The sequence below is a fragment of the Carcharodon carcharias genome, chromosome 17 (genome assembly GCF_017639515.1).
Source record: "Carcharodon carcharias isolate sCarCar2 chromosome 17, sCarCar2.pri, whole genome shotgun sequence".
NCBI lineage: Eukaryota > Metazoa > Chordata > Chondrichthyes > Lamniformes > Lamnidae > Carcharodon > Carcharodon carcharias.
In genome coordinates, this window is record NC_054483.1 from 59,142,917 (window position 1) to 59,163,106 (window position 20,190).

The following is a 20,190-nucleotide window of genomic DNA, read 5'->3' on the forward strand; positions in this document are numbered from 1 at the left end:
TACAAAAGGCAAATGTTTTATTTTTCTCCAAGAACATTGGCAGATTACCATATAATACATAAGGTTACATAACATAACATCCTTATTGTGTATTCTTCCACTGTAGGTGTAGGTAGAACAAATTTCTACAGTAGGCGCCTGTTGACATTCACAAGAATGGTTATGTTCTCTGCATAGCAATGCTAAGGATTTTTTTTAAGATTGCAGGACTTGTTTGTAAACCGCAATTTTCTAATTTACCTTTCACTTTCACCTTTTCCACACACTTTTACTTGTGTTTGCAACCCACTAACTGTTTCAACAAGCAGAATGAATCACCTATAAACTGGGTCATTATTTTCTGCTTTGTATGGACTAATGCAGCTCATGTTTGACAATAAATCCTGAATTATGATAAACTGCTGTGGGATATCAACTATGCTCTCCTGTCACCTCACAGCAGAAAGTACTACACTGCTAGATCACTGTACACAGCCTAAGACTATGGGTCAGATGTATTTACTTATAGCATATTAGAAACAAAAATACCAGTAAGATACCATACATTATTATCCAATTTTTGTTTACTGAATTAACCATCTAGAGATAGTTTTAACAGCTCCTGATAGCAAGTTATTCTAAACCCTATGATGGTATATGCATATTTTTAAATGGAATCCCTTTTAGAGATGCAGAAAATAAAAATGGAACCCACTAAAAGACCTCTGGATTATATTTTCCACTGAAGTGCAAAGCTTTTCCTTTACCATAATCAGGCAAACAAAAAGATGGACAGTTTAGGCACCTTAGAAACCAACAGAAGAATGGCCAAGAAGCCATGTTGCTTTTCAGTCGTGCTCACATTATCTCAGACAGACTTATTAAAAAAAAAGACAAAGCACATTTTTTTTTTAGGAAAGCAATACCAAGATGTATTTACATAGCATAATCCTGCAGGGGGTTGCATGAGGGGAAAAAAGATAATGGGCTGTGTTTCGAGCGGCTATAGAGAGATATGAATCACCAAAGATATATTTATGATGGGCATTAGCATTGAGTAAGTTGACGTGGGCAAAATTCCTGTAGCCAGTTACCTGTATTGGCCATCCTCAGGCTAATGAGCACAGAACGAACCAGAGAGACAATTGGCTGGTGCTTCTTTTAAAATGAATTTATCCTACCTCATTAAAATCACAAGACAGACATTTCTATTTTGTGTCTCTCACTGTTCTTGAAGTCCATCTGAACACTAATTTCATTATTTCATTGGAATTCATTCCCAGCTACATCTTTTCTATATATATTTTAACCTGTAATATACAAGATCAGTCATTCCTTCTAGAGACTCAATAGAGACTTACAATAGGCCAGATTGAAAGGGCTAACAATGTTTCTATTACATGATTTATAACTAAGTTCATTTTAAAGCAAAACTGTCAGTTGATCTCTTCCCATCAGGGTTGAAAGTTGAAAATGTTGAAATAATTGTAACTTGGGAAACTGGATAATTTGATGTGTGAGGGTCTGTTCACCTCAAGCAACTTGTAACCATTACTGGGGAGAAAATTTCAAATACTAGTACATTAACTGGTAATGTTTTTTTAAAATTTCTGTGGCAGAGAAAAGTTTCCTGCTGCAAAAGAAAATTTCAATTAAACACTGATCCAAACGATTTAACGTACTGAGGTGAACTTTAAATTGAAATTGCAATTGGTCTGGCGCAAGCTCTTGAACTGGAGTTATCTACTATAAACACATTTCCAGCTCATCCCGTATAAGTGTTCAAGATTCTTTTCATGTACATATTAATGTTGTTACATTATTTGCCCCAATAGTCATCTGTGGCAAAATGATCTATGTTCTCATGACTCTCATATTAAAAAAGGTTCTTACAAACATCCCCCTTTATTATGTTAATTGTGACCGTGTTCCCTTTGTCACAAACAGCCAACTGGTGGACTCAATCCTTCGTTTTGTTTTGAAAAGCTCTATTAGTTACTCCTTACCTACTCCTATGGCAATGAAAAAAGATTCAAATTTTGAACCTCTCTTCATAAATATATAAAAACGTGTTCACCTGTGCTCTTGTGAATGGTTTTCAGTTCTGAAATAGTGCTTACATGCAAAGGCTTGAAATGCTATGTACAAAGCTTTTAAAGATATCCTTGAAAAATAATAGCGAACATAGTCAATCACTATCTTTGAACACCTCTTTATGGGTCCTCCATTCCATCAAACGAGATGATAACGAATAGATAAAACATACAATATGTGACAGACTTCAGACATTTATTTACATTGAACCATAAAATAAAAAAATACATTAAAAAGCATAACCATCCTAGTTTATAATTAAATTAAAAAACAAACATGGCTATGGCTCAACCAAATGTCAGAAACTGCTTTGAATAGTTTCTTCATATTATTTATTCAGTTTTTAGAGCTTTTATGTGCTCTCTAATTCATTATTAAATGATGCAGATTACAGTGCAACCAGTCAGTACTTTCATTGTGTCTTAAAAAGCCACTTGAGTTTCCCTCAGATATTTATATCATTCAAGTAGTTTTCTTCCAATATTAAATCTTAAACAATGATACTGATGCATTCACTATCTGAACTAATATACAGAAAATACTAGTATTCATATCTGCACAAGCCCCAGTCAATAGGAATTTCACAATAGCTCGGTATAAAGTTTTCTGTGAACGTGGACCCGAAGAACTACAGTTGAGGGTGATACTAAATTCACAGAAATACAATTTGTAAAACAACTCCCCCCCCCACCCCCCAAATGTAGCTCTACAAATTAGCAGAGAAATAGCCATCATCCAGCCAAGTCACCCAGTAAAAATGCAGCTCAATTTGTCCTTCTTGGTAACTTGACAGGTACATTTACCCTCAGTCTATACCGAAGTGACCTTGCAAGTCATTCAACATGGTAACTCCTTTAGACTTTCGCATCTTCGCTATTGCCCTTTGGAGGTCCTGTTGTTTAATGGGTCGAATCTTGTCCTTATTACTATTGAAACAGACAAAAGTATGGTATTAACAGTTGATATGAATGTATTAAATGAAGGAGCATTTGCTTAATCTGTACTAAGAACAGCTAGAATAAATTATGAACAAGGTTTTATTAAGAAATGGGATGAGATCAACTTTACTGAAAATTCTGTTTACTGGAACAAAATTCTGCACGTTCCTATTTGGCCCTTTGTTTCAGATACGAGTTTTCCAGCACAACTTGTGTTGTGATAAAACTAATTTCTGATTGTGGGCTTCGATTGTTCTCAAACTGTATGCTAAACAAACAATTCCAACCACCAGTCACTAAGTGAACAGTGGAGGATTGGGGGCCCACCCCGGTTCATATCTCTTGTATCTGGGTTTCAATTAACAGAATGAAAGGAGAAACAGGATCAGGTTATTTGTGGGTGGTATTGCACAAGTTACAGTTTATTAAACATCATATAAAGGGCAGCTCCAGTGGGGGAAGCAGTGGCATTTCTCTATTTTCATTACGCTTTAAAAACAATTTTCAAATTACAGATTTGCATCTTGCACACCATTGGTGGCAGATTATAATAATGCTAAATGAAAGCATACAACTCTAATACAGATAAACAAATAGATAACAAAACTTTCGCTGAGAATTCAACATAGTTTTTCAAACACCACTCACTCACTTTAAACCTTGCCCATCAGACCCTAGAACTGAGCTGGAAGGTCAGCACAACCAAAAGATGTAAAATTTATGACCATCCTCAGCAACTGGTTGCAGAGCGTGAGGCATTACACAATTAAGTAACACGGGAATGATATGAAGTTTCCAATATTCCTGCTGAAAATTTGGGGCAGCCACCGCAAAGGCGCAATGGGGAAGGGTCGCTGCCTAAGACCTTTCTGCCACAGTGCACTGGGGGGCTGGGAACTGTAAAGAGCCCCTCAGTCTGTACAGATTAAAATGTATGTCTGCCAATGATTTAAATATTCATTGTTTTTTCTGATACACCTTGTGTTTCAGTTTGTAAAAGTTGAACCTGTTTGTATTTTTGTAATGGTGATTTAAAATGTTTGAAATGTTTTTGAAGATTTATGAATAAAGTATATTTTTGCAAAAAAAAATATTCCTGCTGAAAATTTGTCCATTCTGGGATCTAACAAATTGAGAGAAACCATGCTCCCAGAGATGACACAGTCTGAGTAACAGTGAGAGAGGGAGATAGATAGACAGATAGAACAAGAAAGCCCATGCAAGCGAGAAAAAGAACAGGAAAACTAAGAACACAAAAAAGTAAAAACAAATCAGAACTGAAAGAAAAAAAAAGATAAAAGTTGCAAAACCTCAATGTCCCAAAGTAAAGTCACAAACACAGAAGCTGTTTAAACCCATGTTGCTTGTCAAGAGTCATTTTGAAATGAGCACTAATTATCCTCTCCTGTTGAAGGGTCATGAGGACTCGAAACATCAACTCTTTTCTTCTCCGCCGATGCTGCCAGACCTGCTGAGTTTTTCCAGGTAATTCTGTTTTTGTTTTGGATTTCCAGCATCCGCAGTTTTTTGGTTTTATCTAATTAACCTCTCAATGTCATCAGCGTTAAGAAACAACAATTTATTAAACAAAAGGAATTAAAACAAATTGCAGTTGCAGGAATCCTGGATTTGATATTAGTTTTAGAACTTTGCTAGAAATTGTACTCCAAGTTAGTGAAATTACATAGTGCAAGAGCTTCAAAGAACATTCACCACTTGAAGGTTGAAAAAAACTGTCAAATAAAAATATTTAAAAATAATAAATAAAGTACTGATTCACAGCCTGTGGAAGACCTGTTTTATTTGCTTGCACAATCTGACGATTCATACTGTGGTTATATTCATGGCCTTGATGTTAACAGTGCTAAAAGCATGTCTGGCAGGATGTGTACATTAGCTCAGAACAAAAATGCTGGTAATCCATGTTCCCATTGCCTTATATAGACCATTCAACGTTCATCGTATAGCTGGTGAATTATATCATTTGGCTGTCAGATTGTGAATTAAATCCATTTAGACACTAAACTTAAAACTGCACCTTAAAAAAGATCTGATTTATACAAACCTTTCCTCCTCATCAGAACCATGGACATAATCTCGGACACAAAACATGGCAGCATCTCTACAGAGTTCTTTCAGGTCACTCCCTGAAAAGCCATCAGTTTCCTTGGCAACTTCGCTCAAATTCAAGCGTTGGTCCACCTGTTAATAACAAACAGCATATACTTTAGACTGGGTTGAAATTTCATTTCTGAAATGATTAGCTTAGGAAAATAATTGATATATTTTTAAACTGGAGGTCAGGGACAGTCTGGTTGCAGACACATTGGCACATTATATGGAGTGGCAGAGCACCTGTGCACCATTTTCCTAAAGTGAGTTTTCAACCAAAGCTGGGGACATTAAGGAGATTCCAGGTAGTTACAAGCTGCTTTTTCACAGGGAGAAGGGAAATGAAAGGAGTCAGCCTACACAACTGTCACAGATGTGAATACTCAGTTGACAAGATATGGAAAGAGAAGAGTGAGAGGAGTGGAGGGGGCAAGGGAGAGGGAGTGTGTGTGCCTGTCTGTATAACCTAAACCTTGAAGACAAAGTGAAACACCCTGAGGGGCAAGAAGGGCAAAAACTCTTCTGTGGTAAATAGAATCATTACCAAGGAATGTCAAACAACCAGACTGTTGTCAGAGTGAATGTAATGGCCTTGACCAATTAGTGATCCACAAAAGGGCATAGTCTGAGGTTGCAAGGGCCAAGAGGCAATGCAAAACTTGAAGAGGTCAAAGATTTTGAGGAGTAGGGTTTGAAGACAAGTATGAGGATTTAAAAATGAATGCAGGGATTCAATACAGATCGAAGAGGGCTGTGATGAACTGCTTGCTGGTTTTGTCAGATGGGATTATGGCAACTGGCTTTTTGTCAAGTTGAAGCTAATAGAATGGAAAATGGGAAACCTGCAAGAAGAATTTTATAAGAAATAAAGTATAATTGCAAAATTATGGGGTGAACCAATTCTGAAAAGGTGTACTTGTTTGGTAAAGCAATGTTTTAAAAATACCACCATACCAGAATAGATCAATACCCATAGGTTCTTAACAGTGGAGTGCTCAACTTCAACTGAGACAAATAAATAGAAATTATTCCACATTTTATCCAAGTTCAGAGCTCCTGCAGCCTATACCAGAACGAGTAGACTAGGACACAAATCAGTGACAAAGAGCACCATCCAACACAGGCTCCGTGCTCAATGATTCCATGAGCTTTCCTAGGTCATTTGCTGAATACAGTAACAGCTCCACTCCAGAAATCTATTATTTGAAAACACCAATTGTCAAGAAATTTTTTGAGCAGACCCAAGCAACTCTCAGCATCATTTTAGTACAGTACTTTGGCAATGGAAACATGGAAGATACATTATTTGGAAAAGTAAAACAATTTTTATTACTGCCTTGTTTTATGCCTAATGTAAATATTAATCTGTGTTTCCCGATTCACACGCTTGTGGTTAGGCATTCTAGTGTCATTCTATTATCCAGGAAAATTCCAAACTCAAGAAACTTATTCCCAAGCATTTCAGACTGAACAGTTTACAGTACATCAGCAATATGTATCTATGTTATTGAAGATAACAGTAACTAGCCAGTGGTTTGCACTTTTATCAGATACTGGCCGTAAAGTTTTAATTTCCAGGCCTCTCAATTTTCTGTTCATTCATTCACAGCATGTGGTCATCCTTGGTATTTACTGTCCATACCCAGTTGTCCAAGAAGGTGATGGTGAGCCACGTTGTTGAACCACTGCAGTGAAGGTATTCCAACAGTGCTGTTGGTTAGGGAGCTCCAGGATTTTGATGAAGGAACAGCGACATTTTTTTCCAAGTTAGGATAGAATGTGGCTTGGAGGGAACATGCTGCTGGTGGGGGTGCTCCATGTGCCTTTTGCCCTTGTACAGGTATAGGTCCTACTGAAGAAGCCTTGAAGAGTTGCTGCAGTGCCTCATGTAGATATACACACTGCAACCATGGTGTGTTACTGGTGGAGAGAGTGGCTGCTAAAGGGGGTGGAAGTGGCGTCAATTAAATGGATTCCTTTGTCCTGGAAGGTATAGAGTTTCCTCAGTGTTGTTGCAGTTGCATTCATCCAGGCAAATCTCCTCCACCCTATAACCCTCTTGGATATTTGCACTCCTCTAATTCCAGCCTTTTGAGCATTTCTGATTTTAATTGTTCCACAATTGGTGGCTGTGCCTTCAGCTGCCTAGGCCCTAAGCTTTGAAATTCACTTCTTAAACCTCTACCCCTCTTTATCCTTGCTTTCCGCCTTTAAGATACTCCTTAAAACCAACTCAAGCTTTTAGTTATCTGCCCGCATATCTCCATATATTGTTTGCTGACCTATTTTCTTTTGTACTACCTCCATTAAGCACTCAAGAGAAAGCCACTATATAAATACTAACTGTTAAGCGTAACTGTCAGGCTGTTGCTTGACTAGTCCGTGGGACAGGTCTCTCAACTTTGGCACAAGTTGCCAGATGATAGCGAGGATGACTTTGTAGTGTTGATTAGTCTTGCTGTGTCAAATCTTGTGCCTGTCAATGTCAGGTGGTCTGACTTTCAACTGAGTGGCTTGCTGGGCCATTCTGGAGGGCAGTTAAGAGTCAACCACATTGCTGTAAATCTGGAGTCACAGACAGGCCGAACTGGATGAGGACAGCAGATTTCCTCCTCTAATGGGTATAAATTAATTAGGTGGGTTTTTAAAACAATCTGGTAGTTTGAGATTTAAACTCATGCCTCCAGATTATTAGTCCAGGCCTCAGAATTACTAGTCCAATAGCATGATCATTATACTATCATGGCTTATTTTCTAAACAACAAACTGGGATGATAAATAATACATTTCTAAACCAATGTCACAAGTGGCCTTAGAAGACATAACTGATTAAAATAAATGTGGCATACGACCAAAGAAGGTAAACACAACAAAAATTTGGAAAACATTTGGCACTCCAACTAAAGCAACATACCTCTTCGTTTCGTAGAATTAAATTAAGAATTGAATGACGTTGCTCAATATTCTGTGAAATAAAGACAATATTCAGTAAATTCTCAATATTGGAAGACAATACAACATAAAAAAAGTTATTGTTTAATGTTATCCGGGAACATGAAAAGGCTATTTCGTTCAGCTTAGCTCACTATTAATCTTGTACAAGTTCAATATTATCTCACTTTTATGTTGCCAAATTCAAAACTAAAATTTACCTTTTGATGGCCTCATCCACTTGCATTGCCACCTTTCAGGACCTGTGTATTTGCACTGCAGGATCTCTTGTTCCTCTGCACTATTTAATGTTCTTACCATTTAAGGCATCATCTCTTTCCTTACTATCAAAATGTATTCCTTTACATTTTTCTGCATCAGTCAACCATCAACCCATCCTGGTCTACCTATGCCCTCCTACAAACCTCGTCACAATCTGTCAAAAGACTCATCTTATATTTGGTGTCATCGCCTAATCGTACTTTTCAGTACTTAAAGATTGCAAAGCATGCGCTAATTATTAATGGTGTCATTTTTTTAATTCTTTCACAGGATGTGGGCATCACTGCTAGGTAGTAGTGACCGCCTTACTAAACCACTGCAGTCCATGTATTGTAGGTACACCCACAGTGCTGTTAGGGAGGGAGTTCTAAGATTTTTGACCCAGCGACAGTCAGGATGGTGTGTGATTTGGAGGGGAACAACAAGTGGTGTTCCCATGCATCTGCTACTCTTGTCCTTCTAGGTGGTAGAGGTTGCAGGTTTGGAAGGTGTTGTCGGAGGAGCTTTGGTGAGTTGCTGCAGTGCATCTTGTAGACGGTACACACTGCTGCCATTGCACATCGGTGTTGGAGGGAATGGATGTTGAAGGTGGTGGATGGGGTCCCAATCAAGCAGGCTGTTTTGTCCTGGACAGTGTGAGCTCCTCAGTATTTTTGGAGTTGAACTCATCCGGGCAAGTGGGGAGTATTCCATCACACTCCTGACTTGTGCCTCATCGTTGGCAGACAGGTGTTTGGGAGTCAGGATGTGTTATTCCCTGCAGAATTTCCACCCTCTGACCTGCTCTTGTAGCCACAGTATTTATATGGCTAGCCCAGTTCAGTTTCTGGTCAATGGTAGCCCCCAGGATGTTGATATTTCTGGAAGTAGATTTCTCTTGATAGTGGAGAGATGCAGAGGCATTGCTGAATTTATTATATGGAGGTAAGCATAGTTTTGTTTGATGAAAATCCTGAAGCTTTGAAGCAGTAGTTTTTTTTTATTTGTTCCTGTATGCCCATAACACATCCATCGTCGACAGTAATCAAATTCAATCTCAAATCCAAGTCATGGCTAAAGTTTTAATATTTCTTTTTGATTGTACCTCTTCATAACTTGGATATGATAACAGCTAAAAAGAGTGCAGTTTAAACTTATTTATTAACATCTCATCTAAACAACTTGCATTGGTAATGCAGAGAGCTTAGATTTTTTTTTAGGTCACGTTGTCCATTTATTCCAAAAGTTCTTAAACAATCCAAAAATCAAACATTCAGATTATGTTGGCATTCCCTTAGGAAAGGGATCTTGGTTTATTGCAGCTATCGGAGTTCAATGTTCCTTTAAAAATAACCCAATGTGATTGTATACCAGATATGTCGGGTGTTGCTAACCTCTGTTTGGGTCAGAGATCAGGGTCTGTTTCTAACCACAAACCTGCTACTTTCTCTTTTGCCTTCACTTATAACTGTTTCAAATTTCCCCAAAAACGCAAGGAAATTTTCTGCTACACATCTCAGAGCACCTTGCAAACTCATCACAATATCGTGCACCCACCATGATTTTTCCATACAGTAAAATTAAAATGGCAGGAGTACACAATTTCCTGATTTGCTCTCCTGATGCTGAAGCGGCAAATCTCACTGCAAATATTCAATATGTCCCATCTGTGCACAGGGGAGAAACATCATCAACAAGAATTCAACTTCACATCCCTTCCTCAAAGTCTCAATACTAGTGTTCCTTTTGCATGGTGTTGGATCTGCTTTACAGAATTGTTTTTATCTGCGTCATCTTCCTTCTGCCCTATATTGCAAACCCTCAATTATAATGTGAAAACTATGACCTGTCAAATCATATAGGGTTTATTTTGATCATTATTGAATCAGTTTTTGGTCTCCAAAGTGCCAGCATTCATCATGTCCCAAGCTAATTTGCCTCATTAAATCCACAGCCAATTTTGCACTGTGGGCTTTTACCCACCATAAACTGGACTGAAATTTCCAAATTTAGGACTCTTATTAAGCAACAGTAAAGTTAGATTTGCCCCATTATGTAACAAAGTACAACCTTACAGTCCAAATTTGTGCCATGGTAAAACAGATCAAAACTGGTTCTCTCATATTGACAATTCAATTCAAATTCACAATTATAAACCAGCAGTGACCAAGGAAAGGGAAGTAAAACCTATCTGGACTGTATTTAAGATCCATATCCCATGGTGCCACTTGCCTCTCTTGATGCAAGTAACCTTTGTTAACTGAAACATTCTTAGCAAAGGTTCATCGGATTCGTTCATTTATTTTACAGGAAGAATATAAAATAGTGAAACTAATTTATCAACATCCTCTCAAGTTCTAGATAATATTGTTTTCTCCTACTTAACCTAAACAACAGCCAATACACTCCAAAAGTAATTTGCTATGGAATAAGCTATTTGATAAATGCAAACATATTTTCCGCCAATTATATTATGTTGCCTTTCAGAGATCTTACATTTTCCAAATGAACACAAATCACTTCAAAAGTGCAAAACTTCTGAATAATCCTTGTGGCCATAATGACAGAAATATTAAACATGAGTCCAACAGCATTATACCTGTATCTGTACTTACAGGTTGCCTTATGTGAAATCTTGTTGGCATCCTTCGCAAAATGGCAGAGTCAAGATCTTGTGGTCTGTTAGTAGCACCCATCACAATTACCTAATAAAAGAGGTATTAGGCATCAATACATTAGGCTTTTTAATAAAAACTGCATGGATCTAATGGCTGCTGTATACAGAGTTCTCTATTCCCATCACACCTATTTTGGAATAGTCTTCAATGGAAATACGACTTTAGCTGGTAATTTAATCAGCTTGTTAGGATGATGTCATCAATAGAAGTCATAAACAGTATATTTAAAATAAGCTTACTTTTTAATCTAAAGCAAATCATCATTTCATTTTTTTTATAGCTCAGACAACATCACAGCAAGTAAAAGGGAAAATTCATTTAGTTACACATTCTTGTTTCTAGAAATAATTGTAAATTTACAGTCTTTACTGGAAAATCAAGTGCAGAACTATGCTGCATTTGTAACAAGTTGAAATAACAGTAGATGGATTGTCAAGAGCTCTCTTACTTTGAAAAAGTTCATGGTACCTGTTTCACTCAAATTAAAAGAATTCCTGTGTGGGGCTCCCAGATGGCTCAGCAAGTTTACCCCATAGGGAGAGGCAGTGGCATAGTGGTATTATCACTGGGCTAGCACTCCAGATACCCAGGGTAATTTGCTGGGGACCTGGGTTCAAATCCCAGCATGGCAGACAGTGAAATTTGAATTCAGTGAAAATTCTGGAATTAAAAGTCTAATGATGACCATGAAACCATTGTCAATTTCGTAAAAACCCGCCTGGGGGGCAGAGAAAATAGCCAGGTTTTTCAGCAACTCCTGCTGCAAGCATGCAACTGTGGATACCAGGTGAAGTCAGGCTTGACTGTGATAGCCCAATGGTCAAATCCCCACACTTACCCTTAAGGCTTGTATATGGGTAATGACTACTTAAGTGAACCATTGATGGTGCCCTTGGCAGCAAGGATTCAACAACTTCAAGTAAGTAGACAGCAGAAGTTCTAATTATCAGTGTTGAAAACTCTCACACCAAATAACGTGGAACAAAACTAGGCAACTAGAATGTTATTAATACAATACAAGTTATTTAAAACAATGGCTGACATTGGAGCAAAATTGACAAAAAAACACTCATAACGATTGCTAGTAAATTATTGATCAGGGGATAGCAGAAGCACTTGGGTTATTATACTCATGTATTAAATAATAAGGGAAACATTTTCACTCATTATGTGTAGTCTACAGCCTGTGACTTGTACAGCAGGGGGCAATAACTGGTTTTACTGCTGGATAATGCCAAACAAAATGTTAGTGGAAATAAATTTCAACAATGGTGAGAGTTTTAACTGATTACGTCTATCATTAAGTTCAGATATAATAATCAGTGTACTACACAGTGATATTTCACCATAAAACACTGCACTTATAATCTCTAAGATAATAAAATGCTTCAGGAAATGGAAATGAATGTTGCACAGTAGAAGAGTTAAGGGAGATGGCCAAAAGCATAGTTCGATGTACATTTAGAGTAAGCTTTTCAAAAGTAGAGACAGAGCGCGAGAGCAAGCGTGTGGGAGACAGATAGTCAAATTGACATGTTTATCAGAGATTTCTAGAGTGTTGAGCCATGATAGGTAAAACACTAACCAGTAAGGGGCCTGGTATAAGGATTACAAAAGATGTGGCAAGGCAATAGGAGCAATAATAATAGGAGCAACAAGAACGTGGATCTCAAGTTCAATGCATTGGGGAATGGCGAGTCAATGAAGGGAGGCAAGCACAGGACAAATACAGAAGTAAGACTTGGTGTGAGATAGGATGCATGTAACAGAGTTATTAAGTTAAGAGTGTGCGTATGTAGGATGGAGCACAGGAGAGAGGCAAGGAATGAACTAGGTAAGTCAAGCCTGCAGGTGACAAAAAGATGCAGGATTTCAATATTAAAATCAAATACTGTAGTCACCTGGCAGTTGAAGTCAGTATCAAGACCATCCCAGAGGCTCATGAACTGAGCTTTCATCATTGCTGTAGCTTCATGATCTGAGCTGGATCGATTGCGCAAAAAAGAATCTGAAAAATAAGAATAAACACTCCAATAAATATTTACTCAAAATTACTGTCATACCTAACTCTGAAGACTGCATTGGCAAAATTCAACAAATTTCTTCTTATAGAAGTGTCAATTTTTTCTCACGGTGAACAAAGTACCAGGATTATAGGATCATTGAATCATAAAATGGTTAGAGCATAAGCCATTCAGCCCATTGTGTCCATACTGGCTCCCTGCAAGAGCTACTGAGTTAGTCCTATTCCCCTGCTCTTTCCCTGTAGTCCTGCAAAATTTCTCTCTTCAGATGATTATCCAATTCTCTTTTGAAAGCCATGATTGAATCTGCCTTCACCATAATCTCAAGCAATGCATTCCAGATCCAAATCATTCACTGTGTAAAAAAGTGTTTCATCATGTTGCTGTTGCTTCTTCCAATCACCTTAAGTCAGTGTCCTCTTATTTTTTACCCTTCTGCCAATGGGAACATTTTCTCTCTAACTAGTGTCCAAAATTGGACACAATACTCCAATTAAGGTCAAACCAGTGCTCCTCAAAGGTTCACCATAACTACTGTGCTTTTATAGTCTATACCGCTATATATAAAAGCAAAAAACTACGGATGCTGGAAATCCAAAACAAAAATACCTGGAAAAACTCAGCAGGTCTGACAACATCTGCGGAGAGGAACACAGTTAACGTTTCGAGTCCGTATGACTCTTCAACAGAACTAAGTAAAAATAGAAAAGAGGTGAAATATAAGCTGGTTTAAGGAGGGGGTGGGACAAGTAGAGCTGGATAGAGGGCCAGTGATAGGTGGAGATAACCAAAAGATGTCATACACAAAAGGACAAAGAGGTGTTGAAGCTGGTGATATTATCTAAGGAATGTGATAATATATAAAATATATATAAAACTCTTTATATAAAACTCAGGATCCCTTAGACTTTGTGAACAGCTTTTTCAACCTGTCCTACCACCTGCAATAATTTGTGCAGATATACCATAGGTCCCTCTACTCCTGCATCTACTTTAGAATTGTACCCTTTATCTTATTTTGCCTATTCTCATTCTTCCTACCAAAATGTATTGCTTCACACTTCTCTGCGTTAAATTCCACCATGTTCTCTTTAAGTTTATCACTACCCTCTTCACAGTTCACTATACTTCCAAGTTTTGTGTCAATTTGCCTTGTACAACAAAGTCTAGCTCACTGACAGTTCAAGAAAAGCAGTGGTCCTTATACAGGCCCCTGGGGACTCCCACTATATTCTTTCCTCTAGAAAAAGAACCATTCACCACTACTCTGTTTCCTATCATTTAACGAACTTCGTATCATGATGCCACTGTCCCTTTTATTCCATAGGCTTCTGACAAGCCTGTTATGTAGCACTTTAATCAAACATCTTTCACAAGTCCATTTACATCACATCAACCTCCATTACCCTCAATAGCCCTCTGCCACTGCATCAAAAAGCTCAATCAAGTTAATTAAACATAATTTGCTTAATTAACCCACATTTGTCCAAGTGACTGTTAATTATGTCCCGGATGATCATTTCTAAAAGCTTTACTACCACCAGTCAGATTAAACTGACTGACCATTAGTTGCTGGGTTTAACCTCATACCCTTTTATGAACAAGGATGTAACATTTTATATTCTCCAGTCCTCTGGCACCAACCTGTTATCTAAGGAGGACTGGATGATTATGACCAAAGCCTCCACAATTTCGACCCTTACCTGCCTCAGTATCCTCAGATGCACCATCGATCCTGGTGGCCTAGAGGCACCCTAGGAGGCTTTTTAAGTGTTACAAAGTTTATAAATATTAGTAAACCTTACTACCACTAATAATAAAACCTTACAATTACTAAAGTTACCTGAGTATTGAAAGATAACGATAAATGAGAAAAATGCTCACCAATCAACTACCTGTTTGCCTGCGACATCATACATTTATTTTTCTCAGAATGCAGTTGACCTGCTCTGGAGCCACAGATTGGATCACTCTTTTAGGTGCTGCTTTCTTTCTCCTCTCAGTCATGTTCCATGGTTCAATCAACTTTAAGTATAGCCAGCCTTTCTAATACCAAGAATGGCACCATATATCAATTTTTAGCCCATCCAGTGTCTCAATCGTCTTCCCTTTCACTATGACTTTGGCAGAATCTTCCTTGGTGCAGGTGCAATGTACTCATTGTATACCTCAGCCATTCCCCAGCCTCAATGCATGAATTGCTTTTTGTCCCTAATTGACCCTACTCCTCCTTTTATTATAATATGCCTATAGAAGGCTTTGGGTGTGTTAGGAAATAGAGATAGTTTAAGTAAGTTATAGTTCTATTTGTAGGTGTTAAACATTAAAGCTGAAGCTCATTTCTAAGTTTGATTTGCATTTCTGTATCTGTGTTAAAAAAGGTCAAATTGAGTTTTAGTTTCACTTTAAAAGGTACCTGCATTTCTAATGAGTGTTTTACAACTGTTGCAGCTAAGTTAAACAGACAAGAATAGAGAGACAGATCCCTCCCACAAATACACAGAAGAAACTAGAAAACAGCAGTTTGATTTGAAAGCTATTTGAGTTCAGTTGGTTTTGAAAGTAGCTGCCAGGGGAGACTAGAGCAAAGGGGACAGATAGCCAGTCCCAACCAAAAGAAGACCCCAAAGTCCAGGTAAGTGGAACAGGAGAAAATTCCAAGCAGGCCTTCTATCCAAAGAAGGACAGGAACCTGGAAAAGACCCATTAAGTAAAGTTATGAGGGACAGAGAGAAAGGCTCGAAGCTTCAGACTTCGAGGCAAAAGCTGCAGAAAGCAGATTTAAAGCGAAAACAGCTTGCAAGAGGCAAGAAGGTGCAAGAGATGGCTGAAGTTCTGTAACTCTTTGCATTAGGTATGTGAAGCAGCGATGCACTGTTGACAGCTGAGTCAGTGAGAGAGAGTGCGTGGAAGAAAGCTTGAATGCATGTGGTGGCCCAGGGAAGAGGAACATTAAGGAGAGTTTGAAACTCTGGAGGTCAACTCTTGCCGAAGGCATCTGAGAGAAAGCATTAGTTTGGGAGAAGATTCCGAAGCGAGTTCTTGGAGTGGAGATTGGAAATCCTAGTGTGAAAGACAGAGTGCAGTGGGACCATTTAGCTCATGGTGGGAGAAGCGTCTACGGGGGGTCGATGAGATCAATAGCATCTGCTTGAGGTGGTATCAATCACTTGGTTTGAGTGTTCTGTGTCTGACCACAGGATGCCTATTGGTTTACATGGACTGTGTACTTACCGTGAATATTAGAGTATAAGATAGCTTTTGTAACTTGTGTTATCCTTACAAATCTGTATATATCTGTAAAGGTATACTTGTGGGTGAAGGGGTATTATAATATAGTTCATCTTTTCTTTTTAAATAAGTGTTTTATACTGTTGTTAAAAGTTCATTAGCTGACTCCGATGACTCTGTTCAGTGGCCACTCTCCACATATCTAAACAAACAAATAAAAGTTAGGATCTATCAAGCAGGGTTTGACCCTGGGATCAGGTTTGTCCAGTGGAAACCTCAGCTGGGGATTATAACAGTTATTTTGTGTTAGATGTCAGTCTCATCGCATTCTCTCTTTGCTTTTTATATTTCTTTTTTCACTTTCCTTCTGAAATGTATATATTCAGCCTGGTTCTCACTTGCGTTATCAATATGATATCTGTCATATTCACCCTTTTCCTGCTTCATCTTACTCCCTCTGTCTTTTGACATACCTCAATTATACCTGACGACCTCTTTAAAGGCAGCCAATTGTTTCATTACAGTTTTGTCTGCTAATCTTTGATTCCAATTTACATGAACCAGATCTGTTCTCACTCTATTGAAACTGGCCCTCCCTAATGAATTATTTTTACTCTTGAATCCTCTTTGTCCTTTTCCATAACTAACCTAAATCCCATGATACTCTGGTTACTGTCACTTAGGGAAGAAAACTATTTTCAGATATTTTCTAGTCCTGTCTGATTCAGTCTTACTGAAGTCACAATCAAATGCCACCCAAAGCAGAGTTTCCTGGAGATGTCAACAGATGCACTCCTAGATCCCTGACAGCAGTCATGTTATTGGTTATTTAAAAACTGTGTAAAGTGAGATACTAATACTGTACATTTATATATTGACTAGATTCACATATATATGGTAGTTCAGTCTTAAAAAAAATGTAATAATTCAGACTTTGTCGGAACAGTGAGTGATACAGCATTCAAGAGTCTCAAGACTTCTCAAACACTTTGGGGATATTAGAGCAGGAATGTTGAATCCCATGTATATGTCAAGATCAATCTCTAACCAAAAACTTTATTCATCTAGTACATGCACTTTGATGCATCAGTTGGATGTGAGCCAGTCAAGGGCTGAATAAGATTCAAGTGGTTATTAAGGCAAACAAAGATGAGGGAAGAAAGAGAAATGGATGAATGCTTCTTTGAAGAAAATAGAAAAACACAGCAGCAAACCATGACAAAGTAAAAAGAGATCAATTCAATACAGCTTTTAAAGAGTTAAAATAGCTGTCATCATTCATCAAAATTCAAAATAGAAAATAATAAATTATATCCTTAGGAAAAAGGCAAAATCCCTTGTTCAAGTAGTAACTTGCTTCATCCACATAGACCTCATCTTAAATGATCAAGAAACAAAACTATTTAATTCAAAAGGCCAGTTGCTTATCACAATTTAATGAGCAAAATACCAAAAAGACTATACTAAGACCATGTGGATTTATTCTAATTTCCAGCACTGTGTTAGTGTACCTTGCTGTGTATTTTGATTACTGTGTTTTTATCCTGTAAGTAAAACTGCACAAGTAGTTTTAGCCTCTACAAAAATTGTCTAATGGTGTTTTATTATGGGAGAAAAAGTGATAGGCATCAGAGATATTATCCAATGGGTAACATATTTTATTTATTAAACCCAGGGACCCTAATCCATACACACCACATGTAAGGCGGCAAATATCAGTTCATTGGAGACTAATTCTGCTTCCACAAACTGTCTTGCAGCTGTAAACAAGGCAAAAGCATTGGGAAGAAGCTCCAACTGAAATAATAACATCTATACTGACATGTTGCAACCCACATTGGTGATGCAAGATTGAGAAGCTATACATAACTAGTCTTGTGTATGATACAGGGCACAATCCCCCATGATCTTTTGCAGCATGCTTTTGTTGTAATACCAGAGGAGTGCAGCAATCACTAAATAATGGGAGTTGTGAGTCACATAATTAGCATTTGTTTGAATGAGACCCTTCATCGATTCAGAAATTACTGAAGAACTAAATCCTTTCTACAAAAGGAAAAAGAACCAGACATCATCTGTTTGTAAACAATGAGAGTACAAGCATTAGCTCAGTATAACCTCTATCTGTGCTTCACTGCTCATCAAATGGCATTTGATGAAGTATAGTGTTATCAAATGGCCACATCCCAAATTCTATTTGGCTTGATAGAATAGACTCAAATTATCCAAAGTATTTATTGGAAGCAAGATAAAGATCAAGTGTGGGTGCAAGAGGAAGACATTACAATGAAGTGCAAACAATTTACATCACAGAAACAGGCCATACAGCCCAACAGGTCTACACTGATGTTTATGCTCCTCTCACCTCACCATGACATCCCCTATCATATTCTTTCCTCCTCATGTACTTATCTAGCTTCCCCATCTTGGAGGATCATAGGCCAGCTTACGTATGAATTTCTGGTAAGAAGAAAAATGCTCGAGAAAAATCAAGAGGAAGACAGGTGCTTTCAAAGCTCAACATCAAAGTCAAAAAGGTCAAATAGCATAGGATTGAATAATAAGACACCATTAAGGCTGCAAATCTCTGGGTCAGAGTCAGCAAAGGAAAGAAAATTTTGTTGGTAATTCCAACCTAGTCGTGGGTATTTGGAGGATGTTTCCTCTTGTGTCTAGAACTAGGGGACACAGTTTAAAAATAAGAGTCTCCCTTTTAAGATGAGCTGAGGAGGCATTTTTTTCTCTCAAAGGATGTTAGTTGGTGGAATTCTCTTCCCCAGAAAGTAACAGAAGCTGGGTCATTAAATGTATTCAAGGCTGAGTTAGATAGATTTTTGATAGAGAAGGGAGTCAAGGGTCATCGGGTCAGACAGGGAAATGGAGTTGAGACCACAGTCAAATCAGCCATGATCTTATTGAATGGCGGAGAAGGCTCGAAGGGCCGAATGGCCTACTCTCCTAAATGCTATGTTCCTATGTGACCTAATTTACACCATTTTTATTTTTGTCTAATGTCATTTTTCCTTTGTTCTTCCTTTGTTCAGTGTTTTGCTCTTCCTTTCAGCAAAGTATAGGTACATTTACCAATCTTGGCCAACTCAGAGTTAGATCAGCGGTTGGGCTATAACACAGCAGTAGCGATATTCTGATTGCCTGCTGCCAATCAGGAGGGTGGGATCAGGCAGCCAGCTGGAGTGTGAAATTCAGGAACAATGTACTTGATAGGATAATTATAGATTAAGAATGACACCAGACCTGAAGCGTGAAAATTTAGCAAAAGCGTAAATTCTGTGGAGAGAAAGCTGTATATCTTACAAATTTATATTAGCAATTATAATCTTATTAGAGACCTTGAACAAAATACCAATAACCTAAATTACAGATGCTTACCAATTTCATCAATAAAGACAATGGCAGGTTGTAGTTTTACAGCCAACGAGAAAACAGCTGCAGCCAGTTTTTGGGATTCTCCATACCATTTATCTGTCAAGGTGGAAGGCTGTAGATTAATAAACCGACAACCTGCCTCTTTAGCAGTAGCCTTGGCAATAAGAGTTTTTCCACAGCCTGGAGGCCCAAACAGGAGTACACCTAAAACACAAACAATGGCATTTTTGAAAGTTGCTTCAACATGATACTACTAAAAGAACCAAGAAAAGTCAGTTTCTATTTCCTATCTCCAAAGTGGATTTCTGAGGTAGGTTAGAAGTGTGCATAGATAAAGAGAAATAATCAACCCTTCATTAGGAACATGTAGTTTTGTGCAGCGGAATACTGCACAGATCATTGTATGATATACTTTTAAGATATTGTTGGCAATCCAACTACACTTCTGCAGAATCACCTTGAAGCCCATTAGGTGCTGATATGTGAAATGCATTAAGGTCCAAAGCATGAGCCGTGAACAGACCTCACTGCTGAGTGCCTCTCTCTTGTAGCAAC

The 20,190-nt window shown here is 38.0% G+C and overlaps 1 protein-coding gene across 3 annotated transcripts in view; it reads right to left on the reverse strand.

The window, feature by feature from the left end:
• Positions 1 to 20,190, reverse strand: part of atad1b (ATPase family AAA domain containing 1b) — a 39,203-nt gene continuing 19,013 nt past the window's right edge. For all 3 annotated transcript variants that reach the window (XM_041209604.1, XM_041209605.1, XM_041209603.1), the window contains exons 5-10: positions 19,639 to 19,839; positions 12,895 to 13,001; positions 10,931 to 11,020; positions 8,038 to 8,088; positions 5,077 to 5,213; positions 1 to 2,999 (exon numbers count right to left, since the gene is read on the reverse strand). In XM_041209604.1, the coding sequence (XP_041065538.1) occupies positions 2,879 to 2,999; positions 5,077 to 5,213; positions 8,038 to 8,088; positions 10,931 to 11,020; positions 12,895 to 13,001; positions 19,639 to 19,839 (707 nt within the window). In that variant the 3' untranslated portion in view covers positions 1 to 2,878. The remainder of the gene's footprint in view (positions 3,000 to 5,076; positions 5,214 to 8,037; positions 8,089 to 10,930; positions 11,021 to 12,894; positions 13,002 to 19,638; positions 19,840 to 20,190) is intronic.